This window comes from Scomber japonicus, chromosome 7 (assembly GCF_027409825.1).
Source record: "Scomber japonicus isolate fScoJap1 chromosome 7, fScoJap1.pri, whole genome shotgun sequence".
Classification (NCBI taxonomy): domain Eukaryota; kingdom Metazoa; phylum Chordata; class Actinopteri; order Scombriformes; family Scombridae; genus Scomber; species Scomber japonicus.
In genome coordinates this window covers 35,126,325-35,147,328 of record NC_070584.1, presented here as the reverse complement: position 1 = coordinate 35,147,328, position 21,004 = coordinate 35,126,325, and the positions used below count along the sequence as shown (strand labels likewise).

Genomic DNA, 21,004 nt, shown 5'->3' with positions numbered 1-21,004 from the left:
AACATAGACTAACATTACGTTTTTAAAAGTTGAAAAATGAACATGAGGCATCAGATTCACGCTGTCAAAGTCAATCAAATAAATCGTGCTGAAAAAAAAACATTTAATTATATCAAACTTTGGTTTGAAGTGTCTTGACTGCGTGTTTCAGCTTCATGCATTATTCAGCAGTTGTTCGGTTGTTGCCTCAGAGTCATGCATCCAATATTATCTCAGCTTAGGTCATTATAAATGTATCCACACTGTAAAACCAAATTAACAAAACGCCCCACGACCTAATTTGTTTTTGATATTTATTTTTCCCAATTTCTGTGGCACTTTCATTTAAAAAAGAATGAAATAACAAGCCATTTTTTAAATTTTGGATTGTCAACACGGACCCACTGAGTTGCTGCTGTCCATATTATTATTCTGTTCATATTAAAATAACGACTGCACACCAACCTACAGCACCAATCACATGGTGAAGCTTGTGGATGATAGAACTCTGGTGGGTCTCATCACCAAGAACGATGAGACCCACTACAGGAAGGAGGTCAACCGTCTGACCACGTGGTGCAAAGACAACGACCAACACCCACCACTGACCATCCATGGTGCTGCTGTGGAGAGAGTGAGCAGCACCAAATTCCTGGGGGTGCACATCAGTGAGGACCTCTCCTGGACCACCAACACTCCGTCACAGGTGAAGACAGCTCAGCGGTGCTACTACTTCCTCCGCAAACTGAAGCGAGTGAAAGCTTTCCCACCCAGCTTGTGCACTTTGTACCGGGGCACCATTGAAAGCATCCTGTCCAGCTGTATCACTGTGTGGGGCGGGGGCTGCACTGAATACAGCAGGAAAGCACTGCAACGCATAGTGAATACAGCTGGTAAGATCATTGGTCCCCCACTCCCCTCCTTGCAAGACACATACATCCCCCGCCTCACCCGAAAAACTCCCTTGATTGTGAGCGACGCCAGCCACCCAGCACACAGTCTGTTCAGCCTTCTGGGAGGAGGTATAGGAGCCTCCGTGCCTGCACCACCAGACTCACAAACAGCTTCATCCACCAAGCTGTCAGGAAGCTAAATTCTCTCCCCTCTCTCCCCTCAGCCACACCCACCAGGCCATCAGAAATCTGCCCCCCCCCTCCTTTCTGCCCCTCTTGCATTATTATTATTACCATCACTACATACAATACAAACTGAATTGCTGCTATTCACTGACTGTTCTTTTTCTGCACTGTTACTGTTACAACTTAACTTTTACAGGAATGTATGCAGCTACTTCATATATAGGCCTATATATTTTTACTTTCTAGTATTAGGATGTCCATGTCTTATCTGTTGTGCACTTTATCTGTGTTCACCGTGGGATAGTATGTCTAGTAGGTGTTTGACTTTGACTTTGACTTTGAATCCGTGACGTGTGGTTTCCTGATGTGACTACAGCTTTGCAGAGACTTTCACTTTCACCGTTTCTTGTAAGTGTGAAGCAGATGATTTCCTCCATCTGAAGGTAATGTAACTGACAGTTTCAGCGTTTGTACATTTTAATGACTGTTTGTTCATGTTGTCGCTAGTTTAACTACAAACAGCATCGGTTGTTAACGTCGCTTAATTGGAGATAAAAAAATCAACTCACAACTATAACGGTTAACTAACTACCATATCGGCCATGATGTTAGTTAGTTAGCTGAGGGTTAGTGAGGGTTAGGGTTAGTGAGTGTGGAGGAGCAGCTGAGGTGAGTGATGGTCAGTAGTTGAACAGTGTTGTTATTATTGTGTCCCTCCACTTACTGCTGACTGGCGGCTATCAGCCAGCGGAGGAGGCGGAGATGAGCCGCTGCTCTCCCCGCTGTCTGATGCGCTAAATGCGGCTCCGCTCGGCCGGACAGCCGCTGGAGATCAGCTGTGAGTGTGTGTGAGTATAGACTGTTTCTATTGGTACAGGACTGATATCAGGACTGACAGGATTGTCCTCATATCGCCTCACAATATATACAAATATTATACCAAACAATGTATTTGTAGTAACATCACAAAAACATTTTGAATTGCACAATTTTGCTGTGACGCAGTAAACGCGGCCCAGCTCTCTGGTTAGAGTTAAACAACATAAACAACATGAACAAACAACATAAACAACATAAACAAACAACATAAACAACAGACAACAAACTGAACTTTGAGGCAAACTGCGAATCTGTGTGTAAAAAGGTACCAGCGCCTGTTCTGTTTGAGTAAACTGTCCACTTAACATTGACAGGACCATGCTGACCTTGCTTTATCGTGCTTTTATAGAATCGGTTTTATCTTTCTGTCTTGTTTCATGGTTTGGAAATGTGTCCTTCAAAAACAAAAAAGGTTTAAACCAATTCGTCTCAGCTTTATCCAGAATCTCTGTACAGCAGACAATCACAGAGGTAAGCTGGCTCTATTTTAATGGAGAGTTTCAGTTGCTGCCATCAGGACAGAGGTTTATGGTGTTTTGTACCAGCATCCATCACTGCTATTAACGAGTGAAAGAAACTGCAAAATTTAACATGATATATGTTTTCATGTTTTGTATTGTTTCTTTTATCTTGTTTTTACTAATGGCACATATTTGATCTCTTAGTATTACAAGTATTCACAGAAACAGCACTCACCTTATTGTCACTGTGCAGATGTGTTGTCTCTGTTGCCGTTTGGAAGGATCATCTGCTTTTATAACGTGAAGTACATTCACTTCAGTACTTTGCAAAAAAACAAAAAAACAAAAAAAAAACAAACACTTCAGTACTTTGCTTAAGTACAAGTAGCTACTTCATTTTCGTGCAATTTTATACTTCCACGTGTCTTTTCCACAGCTATGATTAAGATTTTAACTAAAACAAATGATCCATCTATAAAATGTGAATAAGATAAGTTACACTCTGTTACGCTAGTGGGAAATGTGCCTCGGACATCAGTGTTTATAACATCACAGGAACAGGGAACAGGGACAGGAGCCAGAACAGACCGGACCACAGGGAACAAGAGACAGGGTTAGATCTGGAAAACGGACAATGACCGGATATCTGCAGGAGACAGAGTTTGACTGACTGAGCAAAAGTTACGATTCATTAATGAAGCCTCCTTTCAAATTCAGTCAGTGCTTTTCAGTGAATGTAAGTCTTCCTCTACGGATCATGTGTGCTGCTCTTCACTTCACTCGAGCTTCATGTCGCCATCTAGTGGACTGATAGTAGAAGTACAGCAGCTTTCTCTGCCTCACACTGCTGATTGTCTGCATTCACACTGATATAAGGCTCAGTAACAAATAGGTGTTGGTAAGAAAAACATCTTCAAAAAATAGATTTAAAAGCAGCATCAGGTTTGTTAAAATGTACATTTAGTATTTTTGTTGGTTTTATATCATTTGAAATTATATTTGTTAAGTAAAGAATTCTAAATATTAAATATTTGATCACCTACAGTGTAGTTAAGTGGACTTATACTAATAATGACTTCATTTAAAAACATCAAAGGAAAAAAAACATTTTGGAGTATTTCTACATTTAAATTTTGAAGCATTTTGTTGAGCAGGAGGCATCCTGAAAACAATCATTTTTTTCTAAGTAAGTTTTGACAACTTATCTAAAATGTGTTACAAAACATAGGGTTGCCTTGCTAAAAGTGGAAAATATTTATTCTACATGTTAATTCAGATTTACTTTCCTGTATAAAATCAGATTTTTATGAAAAAATACTGGTTACACCAATTGACAGCGGATTACATCACGTCATTGACCCATATAACATTTAATAAATATAATAAATAACAGCCAATCACAGGAGGAGCAGCTGATATTTAGGATGTGACAGGAGAAATGATGTAAAGGATGATCTGTGTTTCCTCTCCAGATGAAGGTAGAAAGTGTGTGTGACTGATGTGGATGTGACTTCAGCAGCATGGATCAGAGTGAGGACAGAGAGGAGGGAGTCCCTCCCTCTAAAAGCTCTCTGTGTGGGGAACATGACAGCCAGACCAAAGCTCAGAGGTGAGATGAGGATCTCTAACTGTCCATCACTGTTCTCCACCATCATTATTCACACTCAAAGCTCTGTGTGTGTTGTGTAGAAGCCCAGACCTGGAAAAAACAAAATTTGCTGGACCTAAACCTGAACCTGAACCTGGACTCAGCTGTCTGTCCTTCAAGAGCGACACATCAAAGGATGAAAAAGATTTTAAAATACCACATTCATCTCTTCAAAAGTAAGTTGTTCTTGTTGTTTCTATTAAAACAACTGCTCAGCTGTTTGGTAGAGATCACTTTGTGTCATGATATCTGCTCAAAAACAAAAACTATTGAACCCATTTAACTTTCAGGTCAATGTTTATCACTTGTATGAGATATGTAATGCACAGACAGACCATCAGATTGTGCTATGGTTGCTATAGGTACAGGTTGTGCTATGGTTGCTATAGATACAGGTTGTGCTATGGTTGCTATAGATACAGGTTGTGCTATGGTTGCTATAGATACAGGTTGTGCTATGGTTGCTATAGGTACAGGTTGTGCTATGGTTGCTATAGATACAGGTTGTGCTATGGTTGCTATAGGTACAGGTTGTGTGATGGTTGCTATAGGTACAGGTTATTCTAGTGTATAAAGGAAGAATAACACAAATCACTACTGACATCAGAGATCCTGCTGGAGACATTTCTGAAGTTGACTTTTATTTTTTCATCTTGTACACAAACAGAATGAGTCTCTAACATGTTTTTAATAAAGTTTAGAACAAATGAGGTGTGAATGAGTCTGTAGAGGCTGTAAAACATCACATTTAGGCTCAATGAGGAAATAAATTGTCAGGTTCAGGCAACCTAAAACACTTAAAATATCAGACAAAGGAAGACAAGACAACAGTATTAGAGTTTCTACTTGCAAGGAGAACGGACAGAGATATGCTCAGTTACAAACTCCAACCCGCTCTGAGCAAATCTTGACGAACTCTTTCTTTTTATTCTCTTCAGTACTTTCCCTAGTTACATAATCGTTGCTGCTCTAAAGGGTGGGGGTCACACAGCAGCAACGTGATCGACACTTAAAGTTTGCATTAGCACATCAGTTCCTCAGCGTGTGTAGTCTCTCCTTCTTACAGACAGTGGCAGAAATCAGCTTGTCTGGTTTTAGCCGCCTCTGTCTCTGGATTCGGTTCCTGTTTAGCATCGAAAGCTCAGCAGGGTCACAAGCCGGTCACACACACACACTTCGGAGACTTCCTGAAAAACAACTTTAAAACAGCAAGCTTGTATACTATGACTATAAAGGTTAATGATTAAAGAGAGGAGTAAATATGAGATAACTTTATGTACAATAATTCCAACATAAATCCATGTTTTATGTTGTCATGGCAACAAATAAGAAAAGCAAAGAAAATTATATTTTTAAATAGCACTTTTCTGGTGTGACCTACCAAGGGTTAAAGAAGAATTCTGCTGATGTCAAAGAAAACTAGGTCTTTCTGGGTCACAGTGTGTTCTGGGTGCTGAGCAGAATCTATCATGTTTCTATCAGGAGGAAGCTGGACCAACCTGAATCCAGCTGTGTGTCTATGAAGAGTGATTGGTCTATGGATCATCCTTATAACTTCAAAGATGGACGCCACTCTGATGATCACAGGTGAGGATTTCAAACAGATAAAAACATAATGATGTTTTCATCAGACTCTTATCAAGTCTCCTGTTTTTAAACCTTTATTGACTCAGACAAAGTTCTCTGAGCAGCGTTCACACTCACACAGTCAGACACATTGACACTGGGAGCTGCCCAGTACAACCAGTCTCATACAACCACACACTGGTTGTAGCAGCCTTCAGCAGTGTGCAGTGTGGGAGGCAGAGCTTGATGGAGGGTTGCTGAGAGCTGTTGGGACTAAACCAAAGTGACTCTGAGCTGAAAGCTACAAACTGAGCTGTTGATTCTCAGTGGGATCAGCAGGACTAGTAAAGCTTTACCATTACAGGGAGTCATCTGATTCTCTATTCACATCCAAATATCACTTGACGGACCTTTAGCTTGTGCTTGTCTCTGTGTGGACAGACATAATGTGAGCTCATTCTTCATGATTCCTCCACAGAGTGGACCAGGAGAGCTCAGAGGTTCCCAGTGGTCAGTCTGCTCAGCAGCATCAAACACACCTGGACTCCATCTTTATGGTCTGTACATGTACAACAACTACTTTTACATTTATTGTGTTCACAATCATCTCCATGCTGCACTTTGTAGACCAGTGGATTGTCAGTGTGTCCAACATGGATCTGATGTTTGCTTCATGATGTTAGTTTGATTGTGTCATTCATATATTATTCTGTTCCAGCTGCTGAAGGAGAACATCGTCACTTTTGTGAAGAACGAGCTGAAGAAGATGCAGAAGAGTCTGAGTCCAGATGACCCAGAAGGCTTAGAGAGTCAGAGGGAGGATGAGGAGGAGTTGGACAGTGAGGAGGAAGAGCAGAGGAGGAGAAGTAGAGATGCATTTCTGAAGATCACACTGCACTTCCTGAGGAGAATGAAGCAGGAGGATCTGGCTGAGCGTCTGCAGAGCAGTAAGAGGATTTCTATAAAGATTTAACATGATGGATAAATGAGACATTTACTGAAGTCTCACGAGATGGAAGATAATGTTCATATATGTATTCTGTAGGGAAATTAAACTGTCATTTTCTCTTTATTATTCAATTATTGATCTTATTTATTGTGTTCATTCAGGAACTCGTGCTGCAAAGTGTCGACGTAAACTGAAGTCTAACCTGCAGAAGAAGTTCCAGTGTGTGTTTGAGGGGATCGCTAAAGCAGGAAACCCAACCCTTCTGAATGAGATCTACACACCGCTCTACATCACAGAGGGAGGGACTGCAGAAGTCAATGATGAACATGAGGTCAGACAGATTGAAAAAGCATCCAGGAAACCAGACAGACCAGAAACAACAATCAGACATGAAGACATCTTTAAAGCCTCACCTGGAAGAGATGAACCAATCAGAACAGTGATGACAAAGGGAGTGGCTGGCATTGGGAAAACAGTCTTAACACAGAAGTTCACTCTGGACTGGGCTGAAGACAAAGCCAACCAGGACATACACTTCACATTTCCATTCACTTTCAGAGACCTGAATGTGCTGAAAGAGAAAAAGTACAGCTTGGTGGAACTTGTTCATAAATTCTTTACTGAAACCAAAGAAGCAGGAATCTGCAGGTTTGAAGAGTTCCAGGTTGTGTTCATCTTTGACGGTCTGGATGAGTGTCGACTTCCTCTGGACTTCCACAACACTGAGATCCTGACTGATGTTACAGAGTCCACCTCAGTGGATGTGCTGCTGACAAACCTCATCAGGGGTAAACTGCTTCCCTCTGCTCGCCTCTGGATAACCACACGACCTGCAGCAGCCAATCAGATCCTTCCTGAGTGTGTCGGCATGGTGACAGAGATCAGAGGGTTTGCTGACCCACAGAAGGAGGAGTACTTAAGGAAGAGATTCAGAGATGAGAAGCAGGTCAGCACCATCATCTCCCACATCAAGACATCACGAAGCCTCCACATCATGTGCCACATCCCAGTCTTCTGCTGGATCACTGCTACAGTTCTGGAGGATGTGTTGAAAAGGAGAGAGGGAGGAGAGCTGCCCAAGACCCTGACTGAGATGTACATCCACTTCCTGGTGCTTCAGACCAAACTGAAGAATGTCAAGTATGATGGAGGAGCTGAGACAGATCCACACTGGAGTCCAGGGAGCAGGAAGATGATTGAGTCTCTGGGAAAACTGGCTTTTGAGCAGCTGCAGAAAGGCAACCTGATCTTCTATGAATCAGACCTGACAGAGTGTGGCATCGATATCAGAGCAGCCTCAGTGTGCTCAGGAGTGTTCACACAGATCTTTAAAGAGGAGGGAGGGCTGTACCAGGACAAGGTGTTCTGCTTCGTTCATCTGAGTGTTCAGGAGTTTCTGGCTGCGCTTCATGTCCATCTGACATTCATCAAGTCTGGAGTCAATCGGCTGGAAGAACAACAAACAACATCCCAGACACATCTCTACCAGAGTGCTGTGGACAAGGCCTTAAAGAGTCCAAATGGACACCTGGACTTGTTCCTCCGCTTCCTCCTGGGTCTTTCACTGCAGAAAAATCACAATCTCCTACAAGGGTTACTGCCACAGACAGGAAGTAGCTCACCTACCAATCAGGAAACAGTTGAGTACATCAAGAAGAAGATCAGTGAGAATGTGTCTGCAGAGAGAAGCATCAATCTGTTCCACTGTCTGAATGAACTGAATGATCGTTCTCTAGTGGAGAAGATCCAACAGTACCTGAGATCAGGAAGTCTCTCCACAGATGAACTGTCTCCTGCTCAGTGGTCAGCTCTGGTCTTCATCTTACTGTCATCAGAAGAAGATCTGGACGTGTTTGACCTGAAGAAATACTCTGCTTCAGAGGAGGCTCTTCTGAGGCTGCTGCCAGTGGTCAAAGCCTCCAACAAAGCTCTGTAATCATTCTATCAATCTTTATTTATATAGCTCCAAATAACAACAAAAGTCATTGTGTCACTTTACGCAAAGAGCAGGTCTAGACCGTATTTAAATTAAAGAAACCCGACATTCCCACTTGAGCAAGCATTTAGGGAAAATGGCAAGGAAAAACTCCCTTCAACAGGATGAAACCTCAGGCACAACCAGTCTCTAAAGGGCTGTCCACACTGAGAACAACGATAACTACAAATATAGTTTTAAATGTCGTTCTAATTCGAGTGGATGGAGGATTTCACACCACAACTATAACTTTGTTCTCTATTATAATGTAAAAAAACAACAAAGATAGCAGATCTGTGCTCATACGGTGTGTCACTGCTGCCGCGGTGCATTTTACACACTGCACTTCAACATGTGCTGCAGCTCAGTTTGTTCTGTAAATACTGAAACATCACAGCAACTAGTGTCTGAAATACTTCTGATCAACACACTGAATCAGCACCTGATCTGACCTCTGCTGCTTTGCTTCTGATTTCTCCATACAACATACTACAACAGTAACGGCTCATCAATAATTAGCTGTAGACACAGCTGGAGCATGCAGCGCGTACTGGACACAGTTGTTTACACACGTTATCGTTCTTAGTGTGGACGGCCCTTAAGTGGTCAGCCATCTTCCTTGACCAGTTGGGTTGAGAGGGAGATAGAGGGGGAGAAGGATAAATAGAGAGAATGGAGAACGAAGCAAACTGAAAATCAACAAAGTACACAGATAGTTGGATTTACTTATTATCTAAATATACAACTATTTTTTCAAAAGGACGGAAAAATTAATACATTCTTACTTGTTTTTTCCCTTTTCTTTTCTCTTCAGGTTATTTGGCTGTAACCTCTCAGAGAGAGGCTGTGAAGCTCTGTCCTCAGTTCTCAGCTCCCAGTCCTCTAGTCTGAGACATCTGGACCTGAGTAACAACAACCTGCAGGATTCAGGAGTGAAGCAGCTTTCTGCTGGACTGGAGAGTCCACACTGTGGACTGAAGACTCTCAGGTCAGAATTCATCAATCTGTTCAACAGATTAATTATATTACAGGAAGAACATAAAACCTGTGTAGGATAGTCTCTAACTAACAGGTTGCTAACAGGATTTAACTTCGGCAGTAGAGAAGTACTTTCCATGCAAGATTTTTTATTGTCTTTTGTTTTTTTAATTGAATTATTGAATACCACAGATGATTTTTAAAATTTCCTTTAACTGTGCGTATCTATCTGGCTGGATGCCCAACTTTCTAGACCAGTTGAGTTCATCTTTTAGTTTGTTGTCAAGTCGAGTGTACACAGACATGTAGTGTTTTGGTTTCTTTTGCATGTTTTCAGCCTGTCAGGATGCCTGATCACAGAGGAAGGCTGTGCTTCTCTGGCCTCAGCTCTGAACTCCAACCCCTCCCATCTGAGAGAGCTGGACCTGAGCTACAATCATCCAGGAAATTCAGGGGTGAAACTACTGTTTGCTGGACGGGAGGATCCACACTGGAGACTGGACACTCTCAGGTATGGAGTGAACATGTCTGATAGTGGAGGAAGAGCTTGAAAAACTTTGTCACACTTTGTCTAAACTGATCACAGATATCTCTCCAAAAGCACATTTCATTCACAAAAGAGAAACTTCTATCTTATCTAATTATCTTAGTAAAGGAGGTATGTGCCGCTCCTTCCAAAAGTAAACAAGTAAAACACTGCAGATGAGCGTGGGGAGCTGAGCCTTTGTATTTACATGTACCAGCACCATGTTAGAATAGAATGGAAAGTCTTTATTGTCATTGGACAAAGCACAACGAAATTGTCTGGATTCAGATTGAATAACGGTCTGTCAAAGCCCAGCCCCATATTTTAACAGAATAATAAAATGGTAACGTCCATGTTAGCATGCTGAAAGAGAACGTGCTGCTCTGACCCCCCTCCTCCTTTCAGCATGCAGCCTGCTGGAGTTCGATGGTTGACACCAGGTCTGAGGAAGTGTAAGTGTGCTTTTCATTTGATTCATGGAAACAAAGCAAACTTCAAACTGTGACATCACTCATTCACATACTACTGAGGATGAAGATGATGTCATAATCTATCAGATGATCAATCATCATCAATAACTGATCAATAACTGTATTGTGTCTCGTTCTCTCCATCAGATTTGTGCGAATTCACACTGGATCCAAACACAGCGAACAGACACCTCAAACTGTCTGATAACAACAGGAAGGTGACATATGTGAGAGAGGATCAGTCATATCCTGATCATCCAGACAGATATGACTGCAGGCTTCAGCTGCTGTGTAGAAGTGATCTGACTGGTCGCTGTTACTGGGAGGTCGAGTGGAAAGGAGGGGTTCATATAGCAGTAGCTTACAAAGGAATCAGCAGGAAAGGAGACAGTGATGACTGTGAGTTTGGGATGAACAATCAGTCCTGGAGACTGGACTGCAATGAAGGTGGTTACTCTGTCTGGCACAATAAGAGAACAACATGTGTCTCCTCCTCCTCTGTCTCTAACAGAGTAGCAGTGTATGTGGACTGTCCTGCTGGCACTCTGTCCTTCTACAGAGTCTCCTCTGACAAACTGATCCACCTCCACACCTTCAACACCACATTCACTGAACCTCTGTATGCTGGGTTTGGCTTTGGTTTTGGGTTCTGGTTTGACTCATCAGTGTCTCTGTGATCTCTGTAGAATATTCATGCCTGGATCTTGTTGCTGTGCTGAACATCTCCCTCCCATGGAAACATGTTGAGCTGAAATCTTACAGCCAGTATGTTCTCCTTTGAAATGTCCATTCCAATGTGGAACATCTGTTTTTGTTTTGACCTATGTGATCCGATTCACTGTCCATTCAACCTGATCATGGTGCGAGCACATTATTTAAACACATCACATGCCAGCACCACATAATGCAGTGTTAAGAGGTTGTCTTCATTCCAGGCATTTCTTCAAGTTAGGAGATCAGGATAGATTCGACCTGACCGAAAAGCTTTGAGTCAGTATTTTGAATTTGGACTGTAGTACCCATTTTAAACACTAGCTGTCAGTATTACATACAGTACCTCTCCTTTAAACAGTACTCTTTACTACGCTGTGGCAAGTACTGTAAAAACACTTGGAGTGGTCAAAAGACGAGAAAAGCTCTACAGTGTATAAGTACAGTCCGTTTACCATTTAACTCTCTTTCCATTCCATCAGAATAAAATATTTTTTCTATTTACTGTTACTGCCATTATCTATATAACTATATATTTTAGATTTATTTTATTACCAAGCATTTCAATAATTAAGGTTATGGTTATAAATATTCATATACAGTATTTTGCCACTTTTGAAATCAACACTTGGCCTTGCCTTAGAGCTCTCACTCGACACACTTTACACTATTTTGTACATAACACTATGTAATATCAACATTTTTTATGAATACCATTTATTCACTATGTTCTGTTCTGTCTCCGCTGTTAACTACTATATAAAGGCAACATTTCCAAAATAAATCTTGAAATAAAATGAAAAAATGTGTCATGTGCACAGAGAATGATGGGATACATAAAGGCTTATTATGAGGAAATCAGTTATTAGATATTATACTAAACATTGTGACTGCCTGGTTGTGAATAACTAAACTTTTTACTTTCTGATTTTGGGTTATCGTGCTAGTATGTACTGTATGTGTGAAGTACAAGTACCTCAGACTGTACTACAGTAAAGTACAAGTACCTGAAACTGTACTACAGTAAAGTACAAGTACCTGAAACTGTACTGCAGTAAAGTACTAGTACCTCAAACTGTACCACAGTAAAGTACTAGTACCTGAAACTGTACTACAGTAAAGTACAAGTACCTCTAACAGTACTACAGTAAAGTACTAGTACCTCAAACTGTACCACAGTAAAGTACTAGTACCTCTAACTGTACTGCAGTAAAGTACAAGTACCTCTAACTGTACTACAGTAAAGTACTAGTACCTCTAACTGTACTATAGTATAGTACTAGTACCTCTAACTGTACTACAGTGAAGTACTAGTACCTCAAACTGTTCTACAGTAATGTACAAGTACCTCTAACTGTACTACAGTAAAGTACTAGTACCTCTAACTGTACTACAGTAAAGTACACGTACCTCTAACTGTACTACAGTGAAGTACAAGTACCTCCAAACTGTACTGCAGTAAAGTACTAGTACCTTTAACTGTACTACAGTAATGTACTAGTACCTCTAACTGTACTACAGTAAAGTACAAGTACCTCTAACTGTACTACAGTGAAGTACAAGTACCTCTAACTGTACTACAGTAAAGTACTAGTACCTCTAACTGTACTACAGTAAAGTACTAGTACCTCAAACTGTACTACAGTAAAGTACACGTACCTCTAACTGTACTACAGTGAAGTACAAGTACCTCCAAACTGTACTGCAGTAAAGTACTAGTACCTTTAACTGTACTACAGTAATGTACTAGTACCTCTAACTGTACTACAGTGAAGTACAAGTACCTCTAACTGTACTACAGTAAAGTACTAGTACCTCTAACTGTACTACAGTAAAGTACTAGTACCTCAAACTGTACTACAGTAAAGTACGAGTACCTTTATTTTGATATCTGAAGTAGATCTTCTGGTTTCCTGAATGAACAGAAGCACATCGGAGCCGTTTTTAGGAAATCAACATGAATGATCTTTATGTTCTTCTGACGAGCTTCATCACAGCTTCATGAGACACGTTCAGACTTCAGAAGCAAGAGACAAGCTGGTGGAGGAAGTGCGACATCCAGCAGCTACACAGATCATTCAGAGCAGATTTGTGTCCAATAATTCAAACTTTATAACAAACGTGACACAAATGACTGCATGAAAACCTCAAAATATGAAACAAAGCGTCATAAATACAAAACCAGATCACAATATGAACACACAGCAATGAACATGTCAAAAAAATAAAAAAAAGATGCACATTTATATATTTATATTTATATATCTCTTATCTCTATTTTAAAGGTCTTTAGTGTATTTTATGGGTTTACATCTTCATCATTGGACTGTAGAAAAAACTTCTTCATTTCTAGATTCAGCAGGTTTATAAAAAAAAGAAGAAAACAGCTCAGAGTGAAGTTTCATTAACCCTCCTGTTGTCCTTGAGTCAAGGAAGGAAGGATGGAAGGAAGGGAGGAAGGAAGGAAGGGCGGAGGAAAGAAGGAAGGAACAGGGAAGGAAAAGAGGAAGGAAGGACAGAGGAAAGAGGGAAGGGGGGAAGGAATAAGGAGGGAGGGAGGAAGGGTGGACAGAAGGAAGGAAGAAAGGGGGATGGAGGAAGGAAAGAATGAAAAGCAAGGAAGGTAGGAAGGAGGGAGGAAGGGTGGACAGAAGGAAGAAGGGGGATGGAGGAAGGAAAGAAGGAAGGGAGGTGGAGGGAGGAAAGAAGAAAGGAACAGGGAAGGAAGGAGGGAGGGAGAAAGGAAAAGAGGAAGGAAGGACAGAGGAAAGAGGGAAGGGGGAAGGAATAAGGAGGGAGGGAGGAATGGTGGACAGAAGGAAGGAATGAAGGAAGGAAGGGGGATGGAGGAAGGAAAGAAGGAAAGAAAGAGAGAAGGAAGGAAAGAAGGAACAGTCAAAATGGACAGATACACACTTTGTAAATATCAGATGTTCATCGTAACGTCACTTCACATGAGATTATCTAAACTATCCTTCAATACCTGAGACAAAAAGGACTAGCGCAGATTATTGATTATTATCTGATATATATTTAATTTATTTTGGCTATATGAGAAAAGGGTTAGGTTTCCACACTTCCGAAAAATAAGTTAATGTAGACCAGAGGTGTCAAACTCATCTTCATTGAAGGGCCACATGAGACCAATCTGATCTCATGTGGGCCGGATCATTAAAAAGATGGAAGGAAGGAAGGAAAGGAAAGGAAAGAAGGAGGAGAAGGAAAAGAATACAGGAAGGACAGATGGAAGGAAAGAAGGAAGGAAGGACATATGGAAGGAAGAGAAGAGAAGACAAGAAGGAAGGAAGGACAGACGGAAGAAAGGAAGGAAGGAAGGAAGGAAGGAAGGGAAGACCGATTGGAAGGAAAAAAAGGAAGGAAAAGAAGACAGGATGGAAGGAAGGGAAGAAGGGCAGATGGAAGAAGGAGAAGGAGGAGAATACAGGAAGGAAAGATGGAAGGAAGGAAGGGAAGAAGACAGAGAGGAGGAAAGGTAGTAAGGTCAGACGGAAAAAAGAAGGAAAGATGGAAGGAAGAAAGGGAGGAAGGTCAGATGGAAGGAAGGAAGAAAGGAAGTCAGGAAAGAAGGGCAGATGGAAGGAAGGAAGGGAAGAAGGACAGACGGAAGGAAGGAAAAGAGGAAGAAGGAAACTGGGCCGGATTGGACCTCCCGGCGGGCTGGTTCTGGCCCTCGGGCCTCATGTTTGACACCCCTTATGTAGACGAAGATTTCAGTAATGAACCTTGAACAGCTCTTAAAGGGACAGTTCAACATTTTGGGAAACAGGTTTCTTCTCTTTCCTGCTGAGATTTAAAAGTTAAATATGACACTCTGGTTAGTGTAGCTGGCGCTGGTTCGTTAGTGTGAGCTTCAATTCTCAGCAAGGAAGCAAATAAACCTGTTTCTCTGAATGTCGGATTGTTCCTTTGAATATGATCAGAAAACAAAAAGATCATCACTCACGTTTCACCGCTGAAAATCAACCCGACAGTCAGAGCTGTAACCAACGACCTGCTCCAAGCTTCTCTAATCTGATCATTTCATGCTTTTCTGTGTCCTGCATGATAAACTCAGCAGATTTGGGTTCTTTAGATTGTTGGTTGAAGTTTAACCCTTTAACAGGCAACGTGCACCAGGAGATACACCCTGTTACTATGGTTACGGTGGTTGTTGTTTAATAGTATGTGCCTTGAATTGGTAGAATTAATGCTTGATGTAGGTTTTATACTTAAAAAAAATCAGTTTAGAAATGAGTATGTGTGACATTAATGAGCAGAGAAAGCAAGAATATCTCACTTCTCTTTATTAAATAAAACATTGAATAGTTTTTACCGTTGGGACCATGTTTAGAAGTTAATAGGGGCAACATATCCTGGTGGAAATACTAGCCATGAAATATAAATATATATAAAAATATTCGTGGAAATTGTTTACTTTAGGTTCCAACAAGAAAACTAGTAACATCAAATTATGTTTTTTTTTTTATATATCTCATTTTCCACTCCTGCCTGTTTAAGGGTTAATGACTGTGGGGAAATAAATGAATGGATTAATTGAGAAACTAATCAGCAGATGGATGATTAATGAACACAACTTCATTATAACCAGAATTAATAGTCTGTGTTGATGTTTCTTCCTCTCACAGCCGACAGACGGGAGTTTTCCTTTGGTCTTGCCGTACGTGTCAGCGATGATGTCACCACTTGATGAAGACGAGGACGGCGAGCGTTGCGTATCCGAGGATGAGGAAGAGCACTTTGAGCAGCCGGTCCTGTTTGTCGTCCAGCTCTCGGGACAGAATCTCGAAGAAGGTGACGAACAGGAAGGTGCCGGCGGCGAATCCCTGCAGCACCACGGAGACGACGGCGCCCGCCAGCGTCTGAGCCGACTCGATGCCCATCCCCACCACGATGCCCAGCGGGATCATCAGGCTCACCGTGACGCCCAGCTTGGCGGCGTCCTTCATGCCGAGCGACGCCTTGGCGACACTCACGCCCAGAGCCACGGCGGCCAGCGTCTCGTGCACGGCGACGCCCAGGAAGAGGCTGCTCAGCTTGGCGGCGTCTTCCTGCAGACCGAGCGCCAGACCCTCGAACACAGAGTGGGCCGACAGAGCCAGGACCAGGCTGGCGAGGCGCAGAGGCCCCGCCCCCGCCAGCTCGGCCGGGCTGAAGTGTCCGTGCTGGTGTCCGTGTGAGCGATGGCCGCCACCGTTGCCACCGCCCGCCGAGCTCCGCGCCGGCGAGATGAAAGGCGTGTCGTACTCGGAGTCGCTGCCGGCCTCGGAGCCGCCGGCATTGAAGGTCTCCAGGTCGATGAAGGACGGCTTCTCCTTCTTGAAGGTGAGGATGGCCTGCTCCACGAACACGGTGAGGAAGAAGCCGACCATCATCATCGTCTCAGCCAGCGGATAATCGCTGCTGATCTTCAGCTGGCGGAACACATCGTCCACCTGACGATCAAACACCAACGATGTGAGCTCATACCGTGTGTCTGCTGGGAGAGGCTCGTCTCTCTTTATTATACAAACATGCTGGAACTTTGTTTTCTATGTTATAATTAAAATGTGAAAGACGGTAGTTGTAGTTTTTATTTAAAGAGTTATTAACATTATAAAAACTCAAATGATCTGTCTGACCGTCTCAGTGGTTCTATGTATTTATTTTTATCTTTCACTTGCTGCCAAGTAGAGGTTGCAGAATTTTTATTTTTTCATTTCAATGCAGCTTTTTATGTTTTTTTTATCTGTAGTTATTTGTTGAGTAACAAGTATTATTATTGAGCTTAATTTTCACTGTTGCACTTTAAATTTCAAACAAGTGTGAAATCAGTCATATCGTATCGATATCGTGATACGATAATTTGTCCATATCGTGCAGCCCTCATTTCCTGAATGCATTATGTTGATGAGGAGTCCTCACAAGTATGGAAAGACAAACATGTGTGTGTGTGTGTGTGTGTACCTTATCTCTGACGGCTGGTAGCAGCGCGTTGAAGCATGTCGCCAGGAAGACGCCTCCTCCAAACGAGTTGCAGAGCGACAGAGCCTTCCTGTATCTGTGCGCCTTGTCGTAGTCCACCAGCAGGAGGCGCACCGGCACCAGGACGCCGGCCAGCATGAGGCCGAACAATCCCAGCAGGCCGAGCAGCTTCACCACCAGGATCTGCATCCTGACGCTCTGCACACGCTAACGCTGACAAAGCATCGAACGCCACGACATCACAGACACGGCAGCGCAGCGTCTACTGGACTCTACTGGACTCTACTGCTGCTGGACTCTACTGCTGCTGGACTCTACTGCTGCTGCTGCTGCCGGGACATCTCAGCTTCTACTGAGGGACAGAAAGACACAGAGTCAACAGGGAGAGCAGAATAAACCAGAATAAACTTTTGTCCTCCTGGATCAATTTTGACTGTTAATAAACCATAAAGTATAAACAATATTCAGAGCTCCTCTTACACCGGAGCAACAGCAGGAACCTGGCTAAACGGAGCCTCAATTAATAATAATAATATTTAATAATGAATGTTACATTTTGAGCACATATTTACTGTATTTTCTGTGTATGATGGTGATGGCCTCAGACTTTACACAGTACAGTAAGTCATCACTTTTATTATCCATTGTTGCTGTTAGTTTTTAGTTTTACTGCTTGTAGTTTATATATTTGTCTTCAGGCAGACAAAGACAAAGACTCAAAGGAGGAAATGTGTGCTGCTGTTAAAAACATTTGATCCTCTGAAGCTTCAAACTGGATTTTCCAGTTTGTCTTTGATAAGCGAGCAGCTACACGCCCACAAAACGCACAATGTCCCTTTATTATTTATGAATATTATAACACAGCTCTCAAGTCTCACACACTGACTGTGACACACACTAGTTCACACACTGAGCAGTGATAGATCCCACCGCACACACATTAATATATCATAAATGAACAGCGAGTTCACAGCTGTTCCTCATTAGTAACCTACCAGCCACAGGTTTGAAATGTTTTTAAGAAGTTGAAATATCTAATCTATCTATCTAAAATCTGATTCATTCATACATTCATAAATGTTTGACCCATATTTATTCAAAACATTTAAAACAACTGTGACATTCTTCACATTTTGATATGCAATGACAATAAATATCTATCTATTTAATACAATTCATGTTTTTTTCTCCATAAATACAAAGTGTAAAATCTGAAGAATAAACTCTCTGCTCTCTGAAGCTTCATTAAGGATTCATGTGTTTATGTGACTGATGATGAATTATTAATGAACGGTTAGTTATTATGGCGGGATGCTGTGAACAGTCTGAATATGAACAGTGTTTTAAGGTTAAGAGACTCATTAATCTTTTCCTTATTGATTCATTTCTTTTTGTTTTTAAATGTTTAGATAAAACTATTTATTACATTTAGCTGAATTTGACTTTTATTGGATTAAAACACACACAATTTAGAGTCAGTGTAATCTCACTCCACGCGTTTCATGAAACTTGAGAGCCTCGTAACCGTTAATAACCGTTAACCGTTAGTAGCCGTTAATAACCGTTAATAACACAAACGTCATGCTCCCGCGGTTACGCCGAACTTCCTGTGAGGAGCTTCAGAATAAACGTCTAGTAATAAATAATATATGATTACTTTAAGCATCTCTTATTGTGACGTCACTTCTGATTCAGATAAAATATTTAACGTATGATTTAATGTTTTTTTACGGTTTCTTTGACAGATTTTCGGGTGTTTACGTTAAAGATCAAATCCGCCCACTTACGGTGGCTGTTCCGGCTTCCGGTGGCAGTTCCGGTAACAGCGGCTAACTTGCTGCTAACTGTAGCCTCCGTTAGCTGTTAGCGGCTAACAGCGGTTCAAACTGACACACAGCCGCTGTGAGGAAAGTCACTCAGTCAGTCAGTCACAGCAGCGAGCACAGGTAAAGAAACGCTCACGTAACAGCTTATAAATGAGTCAGAGGTGACGTGTGACGCGTTTACCTGTCCGAGCCTCCGTCTCCGTACAGCAGGTGTATGAAGCTACTTCCGTGTCGCGTCACAAGAATCCCTGCGCGCTGATTGGTCAGTCTCCCGCTTCCTCCTCCGTCTTTGACTAAACGTAAACATTGCGTCACCAGTCGTCACTAATATTACCTTTACTTTGATACTCAGGATATTTTTGTGGGCGGAGTAGATATTAAAAAAAGACCCTGCTCTAACAGATTTTTGAGAAGCTGCTTACAAACCAAGATTCTACCTAGAGGTCAAACTAAATGGGCTGCACAATTTGGAGAAATTAACTGGAATAAAGCATCGTTGGTTGGTTGGTTGGTGAAAAATTCTGTTTCAATAATAAGGTGAAAGAAATCTCGTTTAAAATTGTACATCAAATCTACCCTGCAAAGAAAACCCTTGAAAGATTTAAATTAGACATTGAATATGCATGATATGTGATTTTTGTGGACTTGAAGATGAAACCATTTCTCACTTATTTTATCATTGTGCACTTACAGTAAAACTTTTTGGAATGATGTTCAACACTTTGTGCAAGAGAAAACAGGAAGAATGATTAATTTCCAGGAAAAACATATTGTTATTTATTATGATGACCAAGACAAAGACCTGTGCTTCCTCTGTCAGTTAGTTTTGACTCTTGAGTTTGGGGAAATTTCACATCCACAAAAACAAATGGGCCAAATCTAAACCTTTATATAAAGTACACTGAGTTATCAACTAAGATGTTATGGTAGAGTTAGGTTTAATATGTATTAAAACTAATAGATCCTAAAGTTTGAAATCAGTATGATCAAGTTTATGCTCTTTACAAAGAAATCTAATGAATTAAAAGTAAAACACCTAACCCTAACCCACACAATATTGTTAAAATATTAATTGTTAGTGTTTCACCTCTGAAAACCTTTTAATAAAATTGCCAAAAAATGACATTTATAAGATAAAAATAAGCAGTTAATATAGCCCTTTTTTTAAATTATACTATATGTTGTGTGTTTTGGTAGTGACACATTTTGGGAAAGGAGAAATATTCCAAAACCTTCTGAATGGAAGGAAGGACAGAAGGAAGGAAGGAAGGACAGATGGAAGGAAGGACAGAAGGAAGAATGGAAGGAAGGACAGAAGGAAGAATGGAAGGAAGGACAGATTGAAGGAAGGACAGAAGGATTACTAAAACTATATAGAAGTTACATGAAGGCTCTTTCCACATAGAGCAGATCTGGTCTCTGCAGTGTCTCAGTGAGGTAACAGAGAACTACGAGCTCTTTATGACGGAGTCTGAACATTATGGGATTTGTAGTAATTACAGGTGTTCAGGTTCTTTGGAGGGAACCACATCATTTGGCTTAGTTCAGCTCCCAAACGGCTTTTCCTTAATTAGAACTTCTGGCTTTTATCATTCAGCCAAATTACAATAAGTTCAGTTTTGTCTGAAAGCAGAAGCAGAACGTTGCAGCTTCCTCTCAGCTTCACAGAGTTTCAGCTCATTGTTTAAATGTTCTGGTTCTCTCAGCTCTCAGAGAACATTTCTGATGGACAGAAGGGAGAAAGGAAGGAAGGACAGATGGAAGGAAGTAAGGAAGGAAGGACAGATTGAAGGAAGGACAGATGGAAGGAAGGACAGTAGGAAGAATGGAAGGAAGGACAGATGGAAGGAAGAATGGAAGGAAGGGCAGATTGAAGGAAGGACAGTAGGAAGAATGGAAGGACAGATTGAAGGAAGGACAGAAGGAAGGAAGAACAGATTGAAGGAAGGACAGAAGGAAGGAAGGAAGGAACGAA

General features: G+C 41.5%; 3 protein-coding genes across 3 annotated transcripts; 2 read left to right on the top strand and 1 right to left on the bottom strand.

Annotated features, from left to right (window-relative positions):
• Positions 1-6,465: 6,465 nt before the first annotated feature.
• Positions 6,466-8,497, top strand: LOC128362062 (NLR family CARD domain-containing protein 3-like; the record flags this gene model as incomplete). Its single annotated transcript, XM_053322701.1, has 2 exons — positions 6,466-6,559; positions 6,723-8,497. Coding segments are annotated over 2 exons (1,869 nt in total), but the record flags the coding sequence as incomplete, so codon positions are not given.
• Positions 8,498-10,004: 1,507 nt separating this feature from the next.
• LOC128362072 (neoverrucotoxin subunit alpha-like) lies at positions 10,005-11,531 on the top strand. The gene is made up of 3 exons (XM_053322713.1): positions 10,005-10,025; positions 10,446-10,492; positions 10,658-11,531. The coding sequence occupies exons 2-3, from the start codon at positions 10,447-10,449 to the stop codon at positions 11,185-11,187; spliced, it is 576 nt and encodes a 191-aa protein (XP_053178688.1). The 5' UTR covers positions 10,005-10,025; position 10,446; the 3' UTR covers positions 11,188-11,531.
• A 4,039-nt stretch (positions 11,532-15,570) lies between these two features.
• On the bottom strand, positions 15,571-17,468 carry LOC128362066 (zinc transporter ZIP3-like). Its single transcript, XM_053322704.1, has 2 exons — positions 17,186-17,468; positions 15,571-16,674 (listed from the first exon to the last, which is right to left on the bottom strand). Exons 1-2 carry the CDS (start codon positions 17,390-17,392, stop codon positions 15,919-15,921), a joined length of 963 nt encoding a protein of 320 aa, XP_053178679.1. The 5' UTR covers positions 17,393-17,468; the 3' UTR covers positions 15,571-15,918.
• Between the last annotated feature and the right edge of the window lie 3,536 nt (positions 17,469-21,004).